General features: G+C 40.8%; 2 protein-coding genes across 10 annotated transcripts in view; both read right to left on the minus strand.

Moving 5' to 3' along the window:
• Positions 1-25,000, minus strand: part of LOC127430345 (centrosomal protein of 164 kDa-like) — a 32,587-nt gene that overhangs the window by 6,926 nt on the left and 661 nt on the right. Inside the window, exons 2-20 of one of the 9 annotated variants that reach the window (XM_051680086.1) lie at positions 11,556-11,704; positions 11,137-11,248; positions 10,785-11,040; positions 10,286-10,393; positions 10,054-10,137; positions 9,854-9,931; positions 9,541-9,642; positions 6,813-6,866; positions 6,653-6,667; positions 6,368-6,486; positions 5,718-6,155; positions 5,547-5,633; positions 5,237-5,411; positions 5,091-5,165; positions 3,091-3,213; positions 2,511-2,654; positions 2,332-2,415; positions 2,120-2,188; positions 1,838-2,034 (exon numbers count right to left, since the gene is read on the minus strand). In XM_051680086.1, the coding sequence (XP_051536046.1) occupies positions 1,838-2,034; positions 2,120-2,188; positions 2,332-2,415; positions 2,511-2,654; positions 3,091-3,213; positions 5,091-5,165; positions 5,237-5,411; positions 5,547-5,633; positions 5,718-6,155; positions 6,368-6,486; positions 6,653-6,667; positions 6,813-6,866; positions 9,541-9,642; positions 9,854-9,931; positions 10,054-10,137; positions 10,286-10,393; positions 10,785-11,040; positions 11,137-11,248; positions 11,556-11,637 (2,402 nt within the window). In that variant the 5' untranslated portion in view covers positions 11,638-11,704. Of the gene's footprint in view, positions 1-1,837; positions 2,035-2,119; positions 2,189-2,331; positions 2,416-2,510; positions 2,655-3,090; positions 3,214-5,090; positions 5,166-5,236; positions 5,412-5,546; positions 5,634-5,717; positions 6,156-6,367; positions 6,487-6,652; positions 6,668-6,812; positions 6,867-9,179; positions 9,315-9,540; positions 9,643-9,853; positions 9,932-10,053; positions 10,138-10,285; positions 10,394-10,784; positions 11,041-11,136; positions 11,249-11,555; positions 11,705-13,259; positions 13,604-18,225; positions 19,741-25,000 lie in introns of those variants that run through there. The other 8 variants (XM_051680084.1, XM_051680083.1, XM_051680085.1 and 5 more) reach the window with 8 other exon arrangements.
• socs9 (suppressor of cytokine signaling 9) lies at positions 19,767-21,326 on the minus strand. The gene has a single exon (XM_051678752.1). It carries the CDS (start codon positions 21,324-21,326, stop codon positions 19,767-19,769), a length of 1,560 nt encoding a protein of 519 aa, XP_051534712.1.

A 25,000-nucleotide genomic window follows, 5' to 3' on the forward strand; every position in this document is an offset into this window, starting at 1 on the left:
TTTGGAATGCCCAATTCCCAATGCGCTCTAAGTCCTCGTGGTGGTGTAGTGACTCACCTCAATCCGGGTGGCGGAGGACGAATCTCAGTTGCCTCCGCGTCTGAGACCGTTAATCCGCGCATCTTATCACGTGACTCGTTGAGCGCGTTACCACGGAGATTCTCCACGGCATCCACGCACAACTCACCACACACCCCACTGAGAGCGAGAACCACATTATAGCAACCACGAGGAGGTTACCCCATGTGACTCTACCCTCCCTAGCAACCGGGCCAATTTGGTTGCTTAGGAGACCTGGCTGGAGTCACTCAGCACACCCTGGATTCAAACTCACGACTCCAGGGGTGATAGTCAGCGTCAATACTCGCTGAGATACCCAGACCCCTATGCTATTTTTTAAGGTGAGTGTGCCTTTATTTTTTCTTCACCAGGCGATTAAATGCCCTGACCAATAAAATATAAGGATTAGTTCACCTGTCAGTAGCACTGCAGTTACCTAAACCAGTGCAACAGGTGGCGCTAAAGCACAGAAAGCTGTTTTGACCACCGACATTAAACGCTGAAGGAAGAAATCCTGATCCAGCAGTGAGAATGTGTGTTTCATTTGTATCATATGCCCTAAAAACTGAAACAAGTGTTTCTCATATAGGTTCTCTTAACATGTCAGTTATATTGCTGCATCACTGCCTTGCATCCCTTTTAAAATCTATCTGATCTTATGTGGATTGTCTTCATAATTTCATTCCATATTGCCTTTGCATTTAATCTTACATAACTTCTCTTATATCTCTTATATAGCCAAATATTCTGCTGTGACGTGCAGTGCACTGTTTGTCTTTATATACCAAAAAATGGGTCAGACTGAAGATGGTTTTGATGGGTGAGGTGTTGTATTTCTTGCATTATATAGACTCTTTGAGTGTTTAAATGCCATCATGTTTAATTAGCAACATGTTTTGAGCAAATTTAGATACACATGCAATAAGTTACAATCAGTATAGTTCCAGCTGACAACATCTGTTACAACAGTCATTGTGTATGTGCATTACACACTGATTTTAAACAAATGTACTCAACACAAGCATATACTGTATACATGGCAGTGGCATATAATCACTCTTGTTCCAAATAATAACGTTTTAACTATTAAAACGATTTTACACTCGATTCTTTCTAATCACCCGTCACACTGTGTACACATGATAATACGGACAATGGTTTGTGTCTCAAATGTTTTCTTTCTCATTTTCTTTCTCAAACTCTTCATCGCTGCTGCTGCTTGTAGAGAAATCGGTTTTCTTTTTTCAATCTGCTTGTCAAGCACTTCTTCTAGTCATCTGTCATAGGTGGAGGGCAGATCAGCTGAAAGGTGCTTTGTGTCACCTACCGTACCGGGGTAAAATTACTTGTTGATTAGCGCCACCTATTGTAAAGGCGTGAATGTGCTAACGGCGGTCATTCACGTCACTTTCTATGTGAAAGGGCCATTCATCGGTGAATCGCCTCTCTTTATCACATCGCCTTCGGTGTGCAAAAACTGCATTTACACTGCAAGTATGATATTTTTAGCTGCTTATCCACATTACCGGCGAGCACTCACAGCACCTGCATAGAAAGAAGCTGCCTGTCAATCAAAGCGCACAGGTACCGTAATGAGTCCGTACCCGGAACTACCGGTACTGCAGAAAGTCAGTCTTTTTCATCTTTTTATTTTACTGTCAACGTGGTACCGAAGTCCTGCTGCTTTTGACATCCCCCTTTTGCAAATAATGAAATACTAATGTAAAATGAGAGTTTTGTGAATGGACATGTAAACGAAGTGTCGAGTGTGTGTTACCTGACTCTGAAGGTGAGCTGCTCACATCTGTCCTGCAGTACTGACACTCTCTTCTCTAAGTGCTCTCTCTCCTGCATCATCCTGCTCTGCTCTGCTGTCTCTCGCTCTCGCTCCTCTCTCTCTCTCTGAAGGTCTGATGTCACTCGCTCCAGCTCCTCACGCAGATCATGATTCTCCTGCTGCACACGCGGGAGACGCTGAACACACAGTTGTGTGAGTAGTTCAGTAGTTTATTAAAGAAACACAGAGGAGTATTCAATGTGAACACACACACACACACACCTCTAGTCCTCTCTGAACATCATCCTCTTCCTCACACAGCTGCTGTCTCCTCTTTCTCAAATCTGATGCCTGATCATGAATCATTGAGCAGAAGTGTTCATAAACATGATACTAAAAACAGTGTTTGAAGATCTAAATGAAAGTGGTCAATGAGTTATCTCATGCAAAAAAACAATAACATAAAAATATTTCACACACATTTAATATTTTACCTTTGCCTGCAGTTCAGCCTCTTGAATTTGAAGATCTTTGGTTTGTATCTCCAGTTTCTCCATCAACTCCTGTAATGCTGTCTCCTACACACACACACACACACTGCGTTCACCTGCTCTTGTCTTTCCTCATGTATCCATGCAGTAGTGTGTTGTGTTTATTGTTTGTTGCGTGTTACCTTCTGTAAGTGTGTCTTGCGGGTCTCCTGTAGTTGTGTGTCCAGCATGTTCTGTAGTTTGTGTAGTTGTGTTGTGTGTTTAGAGATCAGAGTGTCTCTCTCCTCCTGAAGAGAATTCAACAGACGTTCTCTCTCTCTGCTCACCTGCACACACGCAATAATGTATTCAGACGTTTGACTATGGTCATGAAGTCCATGTAGTTTATTCTGGCCAAGAACCGCCCACTTAGACAGGAAGAGATTGTGTGTGATTGACACAGAAAGTGACCAATCACAGTTTGGAGTTTTACGTGATGTTTAGGGGTGGCTAAGTCTGACATTGGACATGCATGTCACAAACGTTCACAGGTTCTTCCTCACAAGTGCTCATTATAGCTGTATGAGAACTTTGTCTCCTGCTGGACTGATGGAAACATGTGCACACTAACTCCTGGACATTACACACTGACAGCCAATCAGATTACAGCTGGAGATTTTGAGAAAGATCTCAGAGTATAAATCAGACAGTCTGAGGCTGACAGTTCAACAACAACACACCTGTCCTACAGCTTCAGTGAGTGTGTGTATGTGTGTGTTGTACCTGCTCCAGGTGTGTCTCTCTCAGGTTCTGTAGTTCATGTTGATGTTCCTCTTTCAGTTGTTGTAGTTTTCTTCTGTGATCTCTCTCAACTTCCTCCCGAACTTCCTGCAGCACATCTGTGAGCTGACACACACACACACACACACACCAGTCCTGTGAAGAGTGTATGTGTGTGTGTGTGTAGTATGTGTGTGTGTAGTATATATGTAGTGTGTGTGGTATGTGTGTGTGTGTAGTATATATGTAGTGTGTGTAGTATGTGTGTGTAGTATGTGCGTAGTGTATGTGTGTAGTATGTGCATAGTGTATGTGTAGTATGTGTGTAGTGTATGTGTGTGTAGTATGTGTAGTATATACAGGTGCATCTCAATAAATTAGAATGTCGTGGAAAAGTTCATTTATTTCAGTAATTCAACTCAAATTGTGAAACTCGTGTATTAAATAAATTCAATGCACACAGACTGAAGTAGTTTAAGTCTTTGGTTCTTTTAATTGTGATGATTTTGGCTCACATTTAACAAAAACCCACCAATTCACTATCTCAAAAAATTAGATTATGGTGACATGCCAATCAGCTAATCAACTCAAAACACCTGCAAAGGTTTCCTGAGCCTTCAAAATGGTCTCTCAGTTTGGGTCACTAGGCTACACAATCATGGGGAAGACTGCTGATCTGACAGTTGTCCAGAAGACAATCATTGACACCCTTCACAAGGAGGGTAAGCCACAAACATTCATTGCCAAAGAAGCTGGCTGTTCACAGAGTGCTGTATCCAAGCATGTTAACAGAAAGTTGAGTGGAAGGAAAAAGTGTGGAAGAAAAAGATGCACAACCAACCGAGAGAACCGCAGCCTTATGATTGTCCAGCAAAATCGATTCAAGAATTTGGGTGAACTTCTCAAGGAATGGACTGAGGCTGGGGTCAAGGCATCAAGAGCCACCACACACAGACATGTCAAGGAATTTGGCTACAGTTGTCATATTCCTCTTGTTAAGCCACTCCTGAACCACAGACAACGTCAGAGGCGTCTTACCTGGGCTAAGGAGAAGAAGAACTGGACTGTTGCCCAGTGGTCCAAAGTCCTCTTTTCAGATGAGAGCAAGTTTTGTATTTCATTTGGAAACCAAGGTCCTAGAGTCTGGAGGAAGGGTGGAGAAGCTCATAGCCCAAGTTGCTTGAAGTCCAGTGTTAAGTTTCCACAGTCTGTGATGATTTGGGGTGCAATGTCATCTGCTGGTGTTGGTCCATTGTGTTTTTTGAAAACCAAAGTCACTGCACCCGTTTACCAAGAAATTTTGGAGCACTTCATGCTTCCTTCTGCTGACCAGCTTTTTAAAGATGCTGATTTCATTTTCCAGCAGGATTTGGCACCTGCCCACACTGCCAAAAGCACCAAAAGTTGGTTAAATGACCATGGTGTTGGTGTGCTTGACTGGCCAGCAAACTCACCAGACCTGAACCCCATAGAGAATCTATGGGGTATTGTCAAGAGGAAAATGAGAAACAAGAGACCAAAAAATGCAGATGAGCTGAAGGCCACTGTCAAAGAAACCTGGGCTTCCATACCACCTCAGCAGTGCCACAAACTGATCACCTCCATGCCACGCCGAATTGAGGCAGTAATTAAAGCAAAAGGAGTCCCTACCAAGTATTGAGTACATATACAGTAAATGAACATACTTTCCAGAAGGCCAACAATTCACTAAAAATGTTTTTTTTTATTGGTCTTATGATGTATTCTAATTTTTTGAGATAGAGAATTGGTGGGTTTTTGTTAAATGTGAGCCAAAATCATCACAATTAAAAGAACCAAAGACTTAAACTACTTCAGTCTGTGTGCATTGAATTTATTTAATACACGAGTTTCACAATTTGAGTTGAATTACTGAAATAAATGAACTTTTCCACGACATTCTAATTTATTGAGATGCACCTGTATGTAGTGTGTGTAGTGTGTGTGGTATGTGTGTAGTATGTGTGTAGTGTATGTGCGTATACCTCTCTCTGGTACTCTGCTAATGGTTGTTCTGGTCTTGGACTTCTCAATTCCTTCTGTCTGTCACTCAATTTAGCCTGACAAACACAACACACAGTGTTAAATACACACACACACACACACACACAAACACACACACAACACACACCTGTAGTCTGATAGAGTTCAGTTGCTCCTCTTGTAGGCGCTTCCTCTCTGCTTGGAGCTCCTCCTCTGACTCCGCCCTTAAACACTCTAGACTCCGCCTCCTCTGAGTCTCCACCCTCTCACGCTCCGCCTCCAGCTCTAAGCGCAGCTCTTGGAGTTTCACCTCACTCTCATCCCTGCACAGACACAGGATACAGATGTTTGTGTGAGCATCATAACGGTGTTATAGTGTTCTGTTAGTCCACAGTTATTATAATGAACTTAATATACAAACAATACAGCCAAAAATGTGTGTGCATGTATGTGTGCACCTGAGTTGTTGTAGTCGTGTGTGTGTGTCGTTGTACAATCGTTCCTCCTCGTCTTGTCTCTTTCTGAGTATCTGCTCCCTTAGAATCCTGAAATACACAACAGAAATACACACAAACCAGGTGTAAAATCTGATGTATATTCACAGATGTGCTACACAACACCTGACTCACGTGATCTGCTCAGCGCTCTCCTCCTTCATTCTCTGCGCCTCCTCTTCCTCCTCCTTCTTCAGAGCAGCTCTCAGTAGCTCCAGTCTCCTGTTCATCTCCTCCATCAGTCTGCTCCTCTCCTCCTCTCTCTTCTGCCCTTCATCCTCCTCTTCATCACTCTTTCTGAGTTCCTCTTCCTCCTGAATGTTCTCTCTCTCATCAGCTTGCTCTTGTTTCTTCAACTCTCTCTTCTCATTCTCTCTTCGCTCGTGTTCTTGTTTCTCTCTGACATCACTCAGTTCTCTCTCATGTCTCCTCTTCGTCTCGTCATGTTCAGCGGTGATGTTGCTTGTGGTGTCGGTTCTGCCGCGAGCGGTCGCAGGTCTCTGGTTGTACGATGTTCTGCTGATGTTCTCTGCAGGTAGGATCTGAGCTGATGTCACGTCTTCAAGCAGACGTCTGTGAGCAGAGACACAAATACAAACTCTGCATTCTGTTCCATACTGTTGCACTCTATCGAGCTGTTTTTGAACACCTGTGCGAACGCCCCCTAATCCACTCTATACAGAGAGTTGCTGTTACTTCAGAGTCCTCAAGTATTCATCCACATCCCTATCATATAACATCCTCATGAGATATGTTTGACATGTTTGGGTGTGTATGCGCAGCACCTGTCTGCAGACTCTGAGATCTTCCAGCTGTCTGTTTCTATCTCTCCATCAACATCTTTAGCAGGTGACAGATCCAACAGGTCAAACACGTTCTCGGAGAGTTTTGAGCGGAATCCAGCCTGAAAACACACATGAAGTTATTCAAACAAATTATAAGAGATGTTCACTAGACAGACACACTAAACCAGTCCCTCAATTTTTCTTTATTTTGGTCACGCCCCACTTTGTAACTAGAAAAACTATTTTTAAATATCCAAAAATGTAATATATAAAAAGTGATATTACCTTGTAAGAGCAATTCTGCAAAGAAAATCACCATAAAAGTCGTCCATATCACTCTTGCGCTATATGTCAAGTGTTCTAAAGTAATTTAATATCGTTGTCACACTTTGAGAACCCCTGCACTAAACATTAGCTGTGTTTGTGTGTGTTGATGATGTCACACCTGCACGTCATCAGAAGATGAGAGCGACCTCATCTGCTCATCGACCTCAGACTCCTGTTACAGCACAGGAAATGACATCACACACACATACAGCAGTGTATCAAAACATTACCACTAGCCCACAGACAAACAGCAGTGAGCACACAGCAGAGAGGATGCTGGGAGTTGTAGCTCTGCTGTCTTCATTACTTTAAGCCTGTGTGTGATATGTCAAATGCTTTCAGGGCAATGAAACACATCCCAGTATCACAGTATCTCCTCTGTGCTGCCATTCACTGCCATACTGAGGTAAAACTACAGAGACACGGATGAATGAATGATTGAAGGGAGAGAAGCAGGGGCAGTGCAGCGGGACACAACATGCGTTATACAGCACGTTCACTGATCATCTGATGCATATTAAACATCGAGTGGTAAGAGCTGGTTAAAATCACAAGCTCCAATCTGATTGGCTGACTATAAGTCATCTCCAGGAGTCAAGATATGTGTGCTACAGGAAAGAAAGTTAGAATTGGAATCGCCAAACTTTGTGACATTCATGACATCACGTGCATTAAATCAAGGCACTTAGCAGCAAGTAAACTAGATATCCATCAGCACAACTGTAGATTTCACTGATCAGGTGGTCAGGGACACATCTGGCCGCATTACATTTGTAATATAGACGCTCAGACAATAACGAAGGGCCGCCTACTCACTTGTCAATCAAGCACTGCATTAAAACAAGCGTGCTTCAACAGTGCTGTCTAGGTAGGCAGCTGAGTAATTCTGGTAGGAGCAATAGATGCGAGCAAACATTTGACTGTTGTTTTGGAAAAGATGCATCAGATTTGACTGTGAAATTCTTAGTTAAATACAGTCACAGTGAGGCTGGGGCGGGGCATAAGGTGTGGGGGCGGGGTACTGGAGGGCAGGGGGCGTGGCACTCAGTCCTACCTCACTGGATACATGACTCCACTGAGGCACAAACTTCCTCCCCTCTGTCCCTGTTTTAACGTTTGTGTTGCTAGTTTTACTGATGCACCGTTTGTCTTCAGGACTCTGAAATCGTTCGATCTCTTCGCTTTCAGAGTTTCTGTCATTCTGACCGCCATCTCCCTCATGAAGGGAGGAATTCTCAGAGTCTTTGACGTCTGCTGTGGTCTCGGGTTCGAGGTCTCCCTCCCTCTCCTTCTCACAGATCTCAGAGTCTTTCTCCTCTGTCTGATCTCTGTAGTCCCTTGATATCTCCTCCATCTGATCTCTCTTTTCATCTGATCTCTTCTTTGTGTGATCTCTCTCTTCTTCTGATGTCTCCCGCATATGCCCTCTATTTTCATCTGATATCTCATCTGTCTGATCTCTCTTTTTATCAGATCTCTCCGTCTGATCTCTCTTTTTATCTGATCTCTCCTCCATCTGATCTCTCTTTTCATCTGATCTCTCCTCCATCTGATCTCTCTTTTTATCTGATCTCTCCTCCATCTGATCTCTCTTTTCATCTGATCTCTCCTCCGTCTGATCGCTCTTTTTATCTGATCTCTCCTCCATCTGATCTCTCTGTTCCTCTGACATCTCTTCTGTCTGATCTTTCTTTTCATCTGATCTCTCCATCTGATCTCCCTGTTCCTCTGATATCTCTTCTGTCTGATCTCTCTTTTTAACAGATCTCTCCGTCTGATCGCTCTTTTTATCTGATCTCTCCTCCATCTGATCTCTCTGTTCCTCTGATATCTCTTCTGTCTGATCTTTCTTTTCATCTGATCTCTTCTCTGTCTGATCTCTCTTTTCATCTGATCTCTCCATCTGATCTCTCTTTTCATCTGATCTCTCCGTCTGATCTTTCTTTTCATCTGATCTCTCCGTCTGATCTCCCTGTTCCTCTGATATCTCTTCTGTCTGATCTCTCTTTTTAACAGATCTCTCCATCTGATCTCTCTGTTCCTCTGATATCTCTTCTGTCTGATCTCTCTTTTCATCTGATCTCTCCATCTGATCTCTCTTTTCATCTGATCTCTCCATCTGATCTCTCTTTTCATCTGATCTCTCCGTCTGATCTCCCTGTTCCTCTGATATCTCTTCTGTCTGATCTCTCTTTTTCTCTGATCTCTCCGTCTGATCACTCAGATCCTCTGATCTCTTCTTTGTCTGATTTCTCTCTTCTTCTGAAGTCTCCCGCATTTGATCTCTCTCATTCTCTTCAGAACAGCTGAATTGCTCTATCTGTTCATCTATCACTTCACTCTCTTCCTGTTCGTCATCTTTGTTTTCTGTCATTTCACCACTCTCTCTGTCTGTTCTGTTCTGTCTGTTGTTTGTTTTCTTGTCATCCCCCTCTTCTTCTGCACGTTTCACCTCCATGCCTTCCTTCACACCTTCATTCTTCACCTTGCTTGATTCCTCGTCTTCCTCTTGGCCACTGGACGCTGCAGCGTCTGGGGTGGGAGGGCAGGAAACAGCACTGCTGCACTCCCTGCTGCCCCCTGCTGCTGTGGAGGGGAGGTGACGTCCACGCAAGGAGTCCTTACAGTGGAGGGGTGGAGTTAGAGAGACAGACAGACAGAAAGAGAGACAGACAGAGACAAACGGGGGTGTGAGGCCACATGCAGATCCCTCATCCCGAACCAACAAACAACCATGTTATTACCAAAGAGACACAGAGAAACAACAGGGGTAGACAGAAATCAGGTTTATTAGACAGACTGACAGTGAGACAGACAAACAGAGAGAAAAACAGACAGACAGGTACCTCTGAAGGTGGATCTGGACTGTGGTCTCTTGATAAAGCCAGATCTTGTAGTTCAGGTTCTGTTCTTTCATCAGGAGGAGCCGTCCCACTGATCTCACTGTCCTGTAACACACACATGAATGAAGAAGCAGGTTAAATAAAACCATTTACACCCAAATCTACATGTCATGTACATTTAATTAATGATTTGCTGAGTAGACATGTACTATGTGTGTGAATATGTACAGTCAGCCAGACTTTATACATCCTGATCACCCTGTCAGGGTGTATTTTGAGATAATGATCAGCTGACTGAACATTATCTTGTGTTCACCTCATACTGCAGTCCTCCTCCCAGAGCGTCCAAATCCAGATGCAGGTTCTGTAGGAGACCAGCTGAATCCTGCGGCCTCTACACACACACACACACACACACACACACACACACACACACACAAGTTCATCTAAAGGTCAGTGTGTGTTGTATAGGTATGATCACTCAGGTGTTTGTGTGTGTGTGCGTTTCAGATGCACCTCTTCTTCTGAGTTCTCCTCCTCTTCCTCAGCGCTCCTCTCCTCATGAACGCTCCTGACAGCACTGACGGTCGACACACCACCCTGATACACACACACACACACACACACGTTTCTGATTTTTAGATTAAATCAGAGAAAGACTGAAAGTTAATTTTTCTAAAAGTAAAACCTCTCACATTATCTCATAACAAGACAGAGATAGAGGGAGAGACACTGTTTTCTGTTTTACCCTGAGAGATGTTTTGAGTGGCTGAAGTCCAAACGAACCCAGAGAAGATCTGAGAGGAGCTGCAGAGACCTCAGACAGACCCTGGAGCGGAGCCAGTGGACCCAACACCTGAAATACACAGGTTCGGTGTTAAAAATGCCAGTGTGAACGCTAAGCGAACCAGGACTAAATGTAACATTTTCTTTTTTGGTCCTTACCAAGAGAACCAAGAGAACCGAACTTCAAGTGTGAACACGCTCTAAGTCCTCGTGATGGCGTAGTGACTCGCCTCAGTCCGGGTGGCGGAGGACGAGTCTCAGTTGCCTCCGCGTCTGAGACCGTCAATCCGCGCATCTTATCACGTGACTTGTTGAGCGCGTTACCACGGAGACATAGCACGTGTGGAGGCTTCACGCTATTCTCCGCGGCATCCACGCACAACTCACCACACGCCCCACCGAGAGTGAACCACATTATAGCGAGATGTTATATGAGATGTTCTTGTGTAATTTAAACTCACCGCTGAAGCGCTGACGCTCTCCTGATCTTTCCTCTTCTTCTGCTTCTTGTCTTTCTTATCTTTCTTCTTCTTCTCTTTGACTTTTTTCCCCGGGGCGGTGGCGGGAGCGGTGGTTGCGAGCGGAGCGGTTCGGGTGTGTTGTGCGCGCTCGCGCTCCAGGATCACAAGTTGGCGGTAGTGTTCGTCACAGGGGTGATCCCAGGTGGAGTTACCCGTTGAGAAGTTGAAGTAGTACACTTCACCGCTGACGTCCTGACTGAACACACACACAGTCACACACTACAGATTTCCTGTCTCGATATTAAACTGGTCTGATAGAACCTGCGTGTGTTGGCATGGAAACGTGCATTACCATGGTTTCCACTCGGGTGGCAGTGGCACAACCATGCCCTCTCTGGCCAACCACAGCAGCTCCGGCTCACGCTCGGGGTCGATGCCGATCTCTACGGCGTACTCATGAATTTCTGTGAGACACGGAGGGGAAACGGATCTTTATCACTCTGGTCTGTTCACACTCACTTGACTTCTGTACTGTTATGGGTCACACACACACACACACACACACACACACACACTAACACAAATCCAAATGCTGTGTGTAAACCAATCACAGAATGTTTGCATGAGAGAAAATTCTGTAATTATTAACTCACCACACCCTGATCCAATCCAAGCATTTGTATGGGGGGCTGTTCAATAATGTGCACTCGTTTATATTTATCAGTTACATGTGGGGTGTGTGTATTTATGATGTGTATGATGAATAAGCACCTTGCTCAGAGGGGATGTAGTTTTCATCATAGTCTTCCTCCAGGACCAGCTGATCTCCTATGCGCAGCCCCGGGGTTGTCATGGTGACGGCGGGGCGACGCGGGCGCGCTGTAGCGGTCACAGGCCTTTAATTCATCTCACTAAAAGAACTTAAAATTAAAACTTAATAAAACACACCAGTGTCAACAAATATCACTTACTGACAGCTATAACAACTGCTTATTAAATAAACACTCATTAACATTGACACGAAAGATGCTTTTTTTTTAATTGGCTCTTGTTTATCCTGCAACAAATGAGAACAAGCACATATAAATGTAAATAAAGCGTAATTAACTATGGAGTTATATATGTGCCACAATTCTGCGCATGCAAAATGAAAATTTGTGCGCACAAAAAGTTATTTTGCACGTGCAAGATGATATTTTGACAGCACAAACATTTTTCTACACAAGCGAGATGAAATTGAGCGGACAAAAAGTTATTTTGCATATGCAAGATTATATTTTGAGTGCAAAAAAAACAATTTCTACACACACAAGATAAAACTGAGTGCACAAAATTTATTTTGCATGCGCAAAATTATATTTTGAGTGCAAAAAAAAATTCTGCACGCGCAAGATGAAAATGAGTGCCCAAAATGTTATTTTGCACGCGCAAGATGATATTTTGAGTGCACAAAAATGTTTCTACACAAGTGAGATGAAATTGAGCAGACAAAAAGTTATTTTGCATGCGCAAGATTATATTTTGTGCAAAAAAAAAAAAAAAAATTCTACACATGCGAGATGAAACTGAGCGCACAAAAAGTTATTTTGCACGTGCAAGATTATATTTTGAGTGCAAAAATTTTTTTTCTACACACGCAAGATAAAACTGAGTGCACAAAATTTATTTTGCACACACAAAATTATATTTTGAGCGCTAAAAAAATTCTGCACGCGCAAGATGAAAGTGAGCACACTAAATGTTATTTTGCACGTGCAAGATTATATTTTGAGAGCACAAACATTTTTCTACACAAGCGAGATGAAATTGAGCACACAAAAAGTTATTTTGCATGTGCAAGATTATATTTTGAGTGCAAAAAAAAAATGCTGCACGCGCAAGATTAAATTGAGCGCACAAAAAGTTATTTTGCACACACAAGATGATATTTTGAGCGCACAAAGAGTTATTTTGCAAGCGCAAGATGATATTTTGAGTGCACAAAAAGTTATTTTGCACGTGCTTGAACTCAGTTTTGTATGACATATTCTTGCGAAGATAAATTACATTTTGAGCAATTGAAAATCAATTTTGCGCTTGGATAAAACTTATTTGAATGCGAATTTGCTCAGAATTCCTACATTTTGCTTTCTCCTCCTACCCACTCTGAATGCAAAATATTTTTTTGCATGCTCAAAATATAATCTTGCGCATGTAGATTTTTTTTTTTTTTTTTTGTGCGCTCACAGTATAATTTTGTGCGCAGAATTGTGGCACTAATATAACTCCATAAACAACACGAGAGCTAACCAAGAAAATTAATGGCTCAATAAAACAACATGACAGCTGATTATTGGTGAATACTCTTTAAAAATTGTTTTAGGTTAAACAAAGAGTCACAGATAGAGTGTGTGTGTTTGTTTGTTTAATACGAAATATTGATTTCTATAAATATAATCATTATTGATCATTTAAAGAGATTAATTTAATCCTAACCTGCTGATCCCGAGCCTTTAGACGTACAGAGTTGTTAAAACATTGCTCTGGGTTTATAACTCGGTTTCTTCATGCGTCAGATACTGATGATTTTAAAGGATTTTATGAATTTAAAAACAGAAAGTTTAAAAGCCGAAGCGCCGCGTCTCCATCACAGCAACCAGAGACAAACATGGCGCCCGCCGGAGCCGCACTTCAAAATAAAAGTCCCATACTGACACTTCCACTTCTACAAGATATTACACAAATAATACAGATTCAAATGTAAAGAATAAAAGACTACATGTGTAAAATAGAATAGAAGTGAAATAGTTTATATTAAAACGGTTGACAAGCGGCAATGAAAAGATGTTGAGTCAGAAAAGATACAACATAGTTTATTAATATGTGCTTTTGTTACATTACACAGCAAAATTATTCACTCTTGTTTTTAACCCTTGTGCGTTAATAAAAGAAAGTTACTCAGAGGTCCTTCGAGGACAAAAATGTCCACATCAAAAAACTGCCATAATAATATTATATATTAATATTATATTAATATTATTTTCCACTTTAACTGAGTTAATTTTTTTAAACCCATAACTACCAAATATTCATTCATTTTCAGGATTTAACCCTTTAAATGGCAGTTTGTTTATATAATGCCAATGTTGTTTTTTATGAAAAAAAAATAAAAAAAATACAAATATTTTCCACATACTAAATGCTAATGTGAATTTTTTTTCTCTCTGATTATCACAATCTGTGATATGTCAGTGATTAGCAATGATTATGTCAATTGATGCATTATTATTTTTTGTGCAGTGTCAGATTAAAAAAAAAAAAAAAAAAAAAAAAAAACAAACACACTCAGGACCTTACAGGACAAAAATGTCTGCGTCAAAAACTGCCATAATAACTATATTAATATTATTTTCCACTTTCACTGACTTTTTTAACCAACATCAGTCCTGATCATAACTACCAAATATTCATTAATTTTCAGGATTTTAACCCTTTAAATGCCAGTTTAATGCCACTGTTGATTTTTTCACACACACACACACACACACACACACACACACACATATTTCTAAATACACACTCTGACATCCATACCTACACTCACACACAATTTTATCTGCATCATTTATTCAGTTGGCCTGCAGTGCTCTATAATACAGCAAACAGAGAATAGGGGAAAAGCTTGTATTTGCTCCATAGGCTAAACATGAGAAAAATGGCGCCATCTGGTGGAAAATATAACAAATGTAAATTTTGAAGCCAGGGCTCCAGAATGAAAGTATAATATCACAGAATTCATGATTTTCTGCTTTAATGGCACTGGGATCAAATATTGCAAATATTGTTTTAATGGGTTTCAATGGGGACATTTTTGTCCTGAAGGTCCTGAGTGTAACTATTTTGTGTACACAGTGTATTATAAATGTATTATAGGAACTGAGGTTGAAATATCAAAATTCCCCCCAAAATACACACCTCTGGCCATATGTATGCCGTTGGTATTAACACATGATCGAAAAAACAAAAATGAAAAAGATACAAATGTCCCGAAGGTCGCACAAGGGTTAATATATGAAAAATACATGTGAAAAACATTACGCATATTAGACAAGCCTTTAATAGAAAATAAAAAATAAATATCAGTGTAAAAAATAGAGGCAAGCTGCTTCAAGGGAAACTCTAAACAAAAGTTTGACATTCATTATGGTCTAAAACACCTCCGGAAATCAAAGTAAACTGTCATCAACATAAAACAATCATTTATTTTTACAGACTGGACCAGCAGGTTAATTTGATAAATATGATCAATTTTTCCACGTTATTTCTTTACACCTTCATGTGACATGTCAGTGTTACTGTAGCAGACAAGATTTAATAAGATAAAATAAGCTGATACTTAATTTTCTTAATCTGACATTTTCCATAAACAGCATAAAAATGTCATTTGACCATTTTTTATTATATTTCTTAGAAGAGTTTCTATTAGTCTTTAAAGACAGATACGAGGGCTGTGGATTAATCTCTTTGAATTTGGTGCGAACGGTCAGTAAAACAGGGATTTTAAAAGTTTTGAACGTTTTGAGATGATAAAACTTCAAATATTTCACTTCATTTTCTACCACAAGGGACAGCGACTTCAGCTCTAACATCTATAATAAAACACCCCATAGGTGAATTAATGCAGAATTAATCATTTACATTCTGTCTGCGTGGAATTAAAATGGGATACAATCACAGATAAATTACAGCTGCTGAATCAAGATGAAGAATGAACATTAAAAATAAGAAATGGAATGAATGTTTAGAGGAATCCATATCTGACATCCAGCAGAGTGCACAGAAATCAATGTCTTTCATAAGTGAGTTGTGATTAAATGAGCACTTATTCAGTCCAACATGCATTTCAAAGCTGTTCAATAAGTAAAGTGGCCATTTTCAAGAGGAGGATCAGGAAGATATAGTTAGTTGGTCCATATCATGTGTATATTTTAAACTGTATACTATAAATATTGCTCTCAACCAAACAAATCTAGTGTTATGATCAGAATAGTATGCTACTGATTCATATCTACAGCTGAAATAGTAGTGTGACTTTCACAAAACCTGTCAAGAAAATGTCGTGGTCATCAGTAGCGGTTCTAGCTTGTATGGCGCCCTGGGCGAAAACCGCTTCAACACGCCCCCAAACTATTCCTCTGATGAACAAATACTTTATTTAAATAATTATAAATGTATCTGAAAACATCATAGTGACCGACTTTGTTCGCGTTGCAGTAATGAGAATTGAGATACGATGTGCGTAACGGTCATGAAAATACACTGCGTGCCCAATTATTGGGCAAGTGTGTATTCTGATCTTATTATTTCCATGCATATTTTCCAAACTTGAATGCTTATTTGATTCAATCTTTTTCAGGTGGTATGTATTTGTATAATGAGGGAGGGTGTGGCAAAGATGACTAACACCTTATATCAAGGTGTGCATAATAATTAGGCAGCTTCATTACCTCAGGTAAAATGGGCCAAAAAAGAGATTTAACTGACACTGAAAAGTCAAATATTGTAAATGCCTTTCAGACGGATACAACACTCTTAGCTAAACTATTGAGGCGTGACCACCGGACAACTGAGGCGCAAAAAACGCAAATTAAGTGCAAAAGACTTGAAAAGAATTAAACGTGAAGCTACCAGGAACCCATTATCCTCCAATGCCACCATATTCCAGAACGGCAACCTACCTGGAGTGTCCAGAAGTACAAGGTGCCAAGTGCTCAGAGACATGGCCACAGTCAAGAAGGCTGAAACACGACCACCACTGAATATATTCACAAGTTGAGGCATCAAGATTGGGCAAAGAAATACATGAAGACATGAAGGTTTTATGGACAGATGAAATGAGAGTGACTCTTGATGGATCAGATGGATGGGCCCGTGGCTGGATCACTAATGGACACAGGGCATCACTTCGAGTCAGGTGCCAGCAAGGCGGAGGAAGGGTACTGGTATGGGCTGCTATCATTAAGGATGAGGAAGCTGGACCTTTTCGAGTTGAAGATGGACTGAAACTCAACTCTCAAACCTACTGCCAGTTTCTGGAAAGTACTTTCTTCAAGCAGTGGTGCAGGAAGAAGTCCTCAGCATTTATGCAGGACAATGCTCCATCACATGCATTTAAGTACTCCACTGCTTGGCTAGCCAGCAAGGGCCTCAAAGATGCCCAAATAATGACTTGGCCCCCTTCCTCACCTGACTTAAATCCTACTGAGAACTTGTGGGCTCTTCTCAAACGTGAGGGAAGACAATACGCCCCTTTGAACAGCATTTGGGAGGCTGTGGTTGCTGCTTCAGTGAAAGTTGATGGTGAACAGATCAAGAAACTGACAGACTCCATGGATGGAAGGCTCATGGCGGTTATTGAAAATAAGGGTGGCTATATTAGTCACTGAATATTTCTGAAAGGCCAAAAATGTTATTTAATTGTCATTTTGCATTACTTATTTGTTCCACTTACTCTAAAAATTGAGAATAAACAACTGAGTTGGGAGAAATTATTTTTGTAATTTAGTTGCCTAATAATTGTGCACACTTATATATTCCCCTGAGAAAGATAAAACTCACTTTTCCTTTGTTAAACATTCAGGTTTGAGGTTCAATAACATTTTGGATTGACTGAGAGCATTGTGTTTGTTCAACAATAAAATGAATCCTGAGGAATACCGTTTGCCTAATAGTTGCGCATGCATTGTAATGTCTAGGCTTAATTTTCTATATGCAAAATATAATTTCTTATTTTATTTTTGGAGTAAAATAGGAACATTTTCTTCGCTGGTTTTGTGAGATTCACCCAAGTACGCCACTGCAAACTTACCCTGGATTAGTATTTATTAACCCACAACACTGTCTGCTTTATCTGAGACACCCGATTCAAATCATCAGCTCATTAGATCAAGACCTGAGATGGGTGTGTCAAATAAAGTTACCAGTAGTTTAACAAGATTAACAAATAGTACAGTCCGCCCAATCTAATCCAGATTAGCATGAGCACCAGTGTTCCAGTGTAATATATTCCAGTGAACCTGCAGTGGTTAGAACTGACTGTGATCTGGGTGAACGGGTTTGTTAAACCCAGTTGAATTAGTCTGGAATGAATCTGAAATCCCAGCACAGATGTTATGAGAAGATCAAGCGAGAAGGTCACTCCATATGCCTCTATAAAACTGAAATTATTTTCAAATACCCCACACAATGCACCAGAGGAGCTTTACTTACCACAGAATAAACCCCAAATGGGGAGAGTAACATTTCAGATTAACCACTGGTTAACTCTATGTAGTTTCAGTGCAGTGTCAGTCAGTTAATCTAGTTTTGATGCAGTGAACCCTGCTAACATCATGCTAACATCATGCCAGCATCATGAGAGCGAGCTGAACAACAGTATTTTCAGCATGAGAAAGGCACTCACTTCTATCAGAGTACTCTGGAGTTGAGACAGCAGGTATAAAATCATGTGATCCGTCGATGAACGCAGAGCTGTGGCACTTCTGGTGTTGTTCCCGTCGTCATACCTGAGACAGCGCCGCAGACGTACTTCATGGCTGTGTTCGGAATAACATACTAGCACACTACTCTTACTATTTCTGCCATATATAGCAAGTATACGTGCAAGTATTGGGGTGATTCACATAAAACCTGTTAAGAAAATGTCCAGGTCGTATGTCACCCTATATCAATACAAAAAAAAAGAGATTATATTTTGCATAAAGAAAATGAAGTCATTTAGGACCATTAAGATTTTATTTACATTGTGACATATTCAGAACACTCAGCAACATTTCACCTCCCAATTCTCATTACCATAACCCATCCCATTGCGTACAATGATGATTCTTAGGGGTGTGCAGCAAAGCCATATCTGTTGCAACCGCAAAATTACCTGTATCTGTATTTATAGCCGGATGTGAAATGAAAACCACGTAACCACGTAAACCATGTAGGCTATAATTTCAATTAATCACATCCTTTTGTGGTTTAATAATCACATACGACTATATCATGATTTTGAGGTTATTTTGATTAATTGTGCATGAAATTAATCTAATGACGCACTCTTTAGAAAATCAAGTGGCAAAATAAAAGCCACATTAAAATCATTGCGATATCGCTTCTTTTTTTATTTTTTTTATTGGCAGCATAATCATTGCGATGATTCCCAGCCCTACAATGTCCGGCTGTTGTACAATATTTTTTATTTCACAATTTAAATAAAAAAAAATTCATGTTGAGGTAATGAGAATTGGGGAGTAAAATGCACATCATGAAAATAATGTCACAAAATCGTAAGGATTTTTATGCGCAAAATATAATTTCTTATTTTTCTTTTGATTTTGGAGTAAAATAAAACCAAGACACCTCTTGACCTTCCATTTCCAGTGTGACGAATGCACTGGACATATTACCAAACGATTTTTATCATCTCTATTTTGATTCATTATTTGATCAAACTCCCAAAAGTTATTAAAATGTGTTTAAATTCTTTCTCCTCAGAGACAACTATAAGCAAGACATTTGTAGGTTAATTTTCTCAAACTGCAAACACTGTGTCTCTGTGGCACTATAATGGCGTGAGTTGGGGGCGGGGCTATCTGTTTGTCTAACCCATGACAGACGGAAGGTGTATACGGAGAGATGTTTATTTTTGCAATTGTGTTAGGTGGCGCAGAAATCACACACTTTAGCTTTACGACATTAAATGCCTGAATTAAAAATGCAAAGTATCAATATTTATTTCCAAGATGATAACTGGTAGCCACTCGTTAATTAAACAAGGGGTCATGTGACAATAAAGTAGCCTTCAACTCTTTGCAATGTTTATCGCTGCAGATTGTGTACTGCTTTTACTTACTATTTAAAAAAACAGCAGCAGGCAGTATGCAGTATAAACTGGGCATTATTCAGTAAGTAGTAAGCTAGTTTTCCATTCCAAACACAGCCCACGTACCTCTCTCACTCCCACCACGTGTCGAGTCTGCGTATGCGCACACGCTGCTTGTAGTGGTATTCTTTCAGGTGCTCCTTCAGTGCGTTGGGGAGCGGCAGAACATTGATGCCGTCGTACGTGGTGCAGCTGCTGATGACGGCACGACAGATGTTCTGCAGACTGAACGGATGTGTCCGGTGGATCGGGTTGGACAGCAACGGCTCGAAGAACATGCAGGAGTTTGGATCCTTGTAGTGCTCGAGAAGCCCGGTAACAGTGGGTGCGTGGAACACACTCGGGTCGTGCACGTCGAAGCTGAAGTTGTGATTCCACTGTTCGATGCGAGCGTGGAGCGAGCGACCGTACCGGCGGAAGCTCACAGAGAAGAGGTAGTCTTCCTGAGCAGAGTCGCGCAGTAGGAACGTGCCTTCAGGTTTACCTTCCAGAAGCGTCTCCGCTTGGTACCGATCCATGACGCCCCAGTAACAGGGCAGGTTGGTGATTTGGAGCAGGTCGGGCACTAGGCAGTGGATGTAATCAATTTGGGTATGTATGCGATGCTCTGCATCTTGCGATTTGGGACTGTCCGCTTGAACTAGAGTCGCACCTGTTAGAGAACGGGATGATGGAGACGCAGCACTGGCGCCCAAGTCCAAATCAGCCAACGTTGTTGCCGCTGTTGATGCTGCAACCTCATCCAAAGTGTCCAAGCAGCTCTGCAGGAGAAGCTGATGCAGCGTTGCACGCTCATCTCCAGCTAACTCATTCATCCCGTGTGCAAGTTTGGGTCCGAGTTTATACAGAGGGTTGATTTGAGCGGTCACTTCGAAGGTGTGGATCTGGGCATTGGGTGGCGGCTCTACGCCCTGCTCGATGCTAATTCTTCGTCTCTCCCGTAAGCGGTCTTCCTCATCTTCGACAGGTGTACCAACAGTGACCGCCGCAGAAGCCGTCGCTCCACTCAAGGAATCCAGGACGGGCGCTTGAGAAATGGGCGCAGTGTGTTGCTTGATGAGGTACCACTTCTGGGCCAGATCAGAACCGGCCGGGAATGGACAGCTGTCTAGCATGAGCTCGCTCAGATGGATCTTCCGCCTCGAGGAACTTGTGGAAGCTGGCGATGGGGAGTGGGACAAACCCTGACTCTGACTCTTGATGGGGAAACACTGTCCCACTGCATCCTGGATCTTCTGGCGAAGCGTTCGGCTGCTTCCGGAAGACTTGCTGTCCGTGTCAGAGTCGACATCAGTGGTGGTGGAACCGAGCGACAGTTTTGCGGAAACCCTCTCGGATAACAGAGATCCAGACGACCCGAGGATGTGGCGTCTCCGGTGTTCCCTCCCTGGAGAGGACGAGACGCCCTCGCCGGGTTCGTGCAGACTGCTCAATAAATCGCCGTACTCAAACCCATCGCTCACGGGCCGCTCGGAGCCCAGGTCATGTGACGGGTGGCTTTTCTTCTTGCCCCTCCCTCCCTTCCTCCTCCCACCATCTCTTCGCTCCTCAGAGCGGCTCTGACGCACTTTAGGACGGGCGCCGCGCTCTCTTTCTTTCCCACGATCCCCTGCACCCTCAGGCAGAGACATGGTGAGAATTGTTCTGTTTGTTTGGCAGTATTGTGTATGCGTTCAACAGACAAGAAACCAATGGAGGTCAGCAGACAGAAAAGTCATTCCACATTCACTGAAGATTCCTTTTAAAAGTTAACTTTCAGAAGATTTTCAGATCCATCCAGACTTGTATGATGATCACAAAGATCACAACCAGGTCATCTACAGGGAAAACAGAACACACAGAGTCCGATAAATAGTTTCCTCCAGTCAGAAGAGTGAGACATTAAGCCCAAAGTATACTTCAGTTTTGACTGTGCGCACATACACAGGCGGTTGGAGCATGTGCTCTACGACTGCTATGAGATACTGAACTATTTATCTTCAGGAGTTTAAATACATAAATATGTCTTCATCACACACGCGTTCTTGACGCACATCCACTGTTGCTGTTTCCACATTCGTCTCCTGATGTTTGGCAGCAATTACATCTCCTCCTAGCGCTTCTTCATGAGTGTTGCCACCTTGTGGACATACTAATTTCTGTGAATAATTCCAGGCACACGTGTAGACAATGCGTTCAGAGTACGTGCGGTTAGAAAAATCAAGATGCAAGCGTCTTGTACGCAGACGCCTAGCGTTCGCATCTGACCAATGTATACTTTGGGCTTTAGTCTTTACTGGGATCTTTACTAGATATCTGGACTTCCAGGAAGAACCGGGAAGAAGACAAGTCACTACTTCTGTGAAGCTCTAAGCACTTCAGAGTCACCAATACAAGAATAAACAGCCACAAAAACAGTGTCTTCCCCTGAACAGTGTCTCTTACAAACACAGACCAAATTCATGCTGTGATTGTGAAAACTATTACTCTGCAGTATTGTCAAGTATACTATTCTCGGCTAGTTGACATAATATTTAAAGCTGTTTTAGCAGTGTCCTGCAGTGTGACATGCTAAACTTAATCTAAAATGATTTTAACCCTTGTGCGACCTTCGGGACATTTTTGTCTTTTTCATTTTTGTTTTTTCGATCATTTTGGCTGTGTTAATACCAACGGCATACATTTAGCCAAAGGTGTATATTTGTGGTGGAATTTTGATATTTCAATCTCAGTTCCTATAATACATCTATAATACACTGTGTACACAAAATAGTTACACTCAGGACCTTCAGGACAAAAATGTCCCCATTGAAACCCATTAAAAGTGCAATAATTGATCCCAGTGCCATTATAGCATAAAATCATGAATTCTATGATATTACGCTTTCATTAAGGAGCCCTGGCTTCAAAATTTACATTTGTTATATTTTCCACCAGATGGCACCATTTTTCTCATGTTTAGCCTATGGAGCAAATACAAGCTTTTCCCCTATTCTCTGTTTGCTGTATTATAGAGCACTGCAGGCCAATTGAATTAATGATGCAGATAAAACTGTGTGTGTGTTGGTATGGATGTCAGAGTGTGTATTGAGAAATGTGTGTGCCTGTAAAAAAACAACAGTGACATTATATAAACAAACTGGCATTTAAAGGGTTAAAATTCTGAAAATTAATGAATATTTGGTAGTTCTGATCAGGACTGATGTTGGTTAAAAAATCAAAGTCAGTGAAAGTGGAAAATAATATTAATATATAATATTTTTATTAGAGCCCGACCGATATGGGATTTTTGAGACCGATAACGATTTTAGAGGGGGAAAATTCACCGATTACCGATATGGTGGCCGATATAGTTAATTTTTTGATCAACCCTATGTGGATTTTGAACCGATATGACTATGCAAAGGTACTCAGAAGGCTGCTTTCTTAAATAAATATTTTTTATCAAAGAATATTTGACATTATTATTATACATTGTCAACAAATTCTAGAAATTAACAATGAGAAAATAAAGATAAATAAAAATACAATAAATAGCTAACATCAGTACTGTATGTTTAGAATAAGTTAATTGCTGACCACTTAAATAAAGAATAAATAAAAAATAAATAAATAGCTAAATAAACATCAGTACTGTTTAGTATCAGTCAAATGCTGACTATATTAATACTGCAGAGTCAAGATAAACAGCAGCAGCCGTGTTACCGTATTCTGCTATACAAGTTCAGGGGAAACTTTCAATGTTGGAAAACCAGACTTTTAAATATTACATTTTGTAAATGCAATGACTGGAACTGTTTGGTTGAAGGGGGTACAAACTGTGAATCCTGAACAAAACAGTTTGGTGAATACATGTTTACACATTAGCTTCCACTCAGCTGACAACAATGAAAGTAGCTACGTGATTAGCTAGTTAGCTATGAGCTTGTTGTCACAGAGAGTAAAAGACGGACATTGTTTATTTTATTTTACAGCATTGTGTCTCACCAACTAGGTAACAACATAGCGTGAAATCAACACTCATTAGACACAATCCACCACCACACATTTGTCTGCTGTGCTACAAGAAGATGCTCTGATGTTTATCTTTCAATCTGCTACATTACTGACTGCACTGACAAACTATAGCTGGCTAACAGCAAACAGATGTGATAAACATGAGTGACATGGTTGTCAGGGACAAGGTTAATGTTATATTAGTTATACTGAAAAGGGAAAATGATGGGGTCATTGTTTATTAACTTTCCAGTATGTATTTCATAAACTAGTTAACTTACCGAGACACCGTTTAACTCCGGCCTGTCTGCAGAGCCACCGTCAGATCAGAGTCAGCTCTGTAAATAATGGAGTCGGAGCGCACTCTGCTGGACAAACTACGCTATGACACCAATTCTAAAGCATTGTTTTCTGCATTATATCAGAATCAGAATCAGAATGAGCTTTATTGCCATTCTGAAAAAAAGTTTTCATATTGGCACATATCGGTAAAATATACGCCGATACCGATATATCGGTGAAAGACTAATATCGGCCGATAATGTCGGTCGGGCACTAATTTTTATGGCAGTTTTTTGACATGAATATTTTTGTCCTCTAAGGTCCTGAGTGTGAGGTTTTTTTTTTTTAAATCTGACACTGCACAAAAAATAATAACGTATCAAAATCAAAGTTGTTGCTAATTATTGACATATCCCAGACTGTGATATAAAAAAAAAAAAATCTTAAATTCCCCTTAGCATTTAGTATATGGAAAATAATTCTTTTTTTGTGTGTGTGTGTGTGTTTATATATATATATATACTGGCATTTAAAGGGTTAAAATCCTGAAAATGAATGAATATTTGGTAGTTATGATCAGAACTGATGTTGGTTAAAAAAAATTAACTAATTGAAAGTGGAAATATAATATTAACATATAATATTATTATGGCAGTTTTTTGACGTGGACATTTTTGTCCTCGAAGGACCTCTGAGTAACTTTTTTTTATTGACGCACAAGAATTAAAACCAATTTTGTAATTATTACGAGTGATGCTTTGATGAGCTCAAATGAATTAGTGACTACATGGAATATTTGTACTTTCAAACATTAATTTGTTACAACGCAAGACTATTGAATTGAACCACAAAACTGATTAAAATGATTAAATATGGTGAAAAAGACATGATGACCAGTTGCAGCATCTAAAATATACACTTTCCTTTTTACATGCATAAACATTTCAAACTCGAAGTGTTGAATGAAAAAGATAATGTCTATGATATTTATCAATTATCCATATATTGTACTATATTGTACAGTACTATAAGATACATTGTGAATTAC

This window comes from Myxocyprinus asiaticus, chromosome 39 (assembly GCF_019703515.2).
Source record: "Myxocyprinus asiaticus isolate MX2 ecotype Aquarium Trade chromosome 39, UBuf_Myxa_2, whole genome shotgun sequence".
Classification (NCBI taxonomy): Eukaryota; Metazoa; Chordata; class Actinopteri; order Cypriniformes; family Catostomidae; genus Myxocyprinus; species Myxocyprinus asiaticus.

Coding starts and splice junctions, on each gene's coding strand:
- socs9 (XM_051678752.1), bottom strand. CDS start 21,326: ATGTCTCTGCCTGAGGGTGCAGGGGATCGTGGGAAAGAAAGAGAGCGC.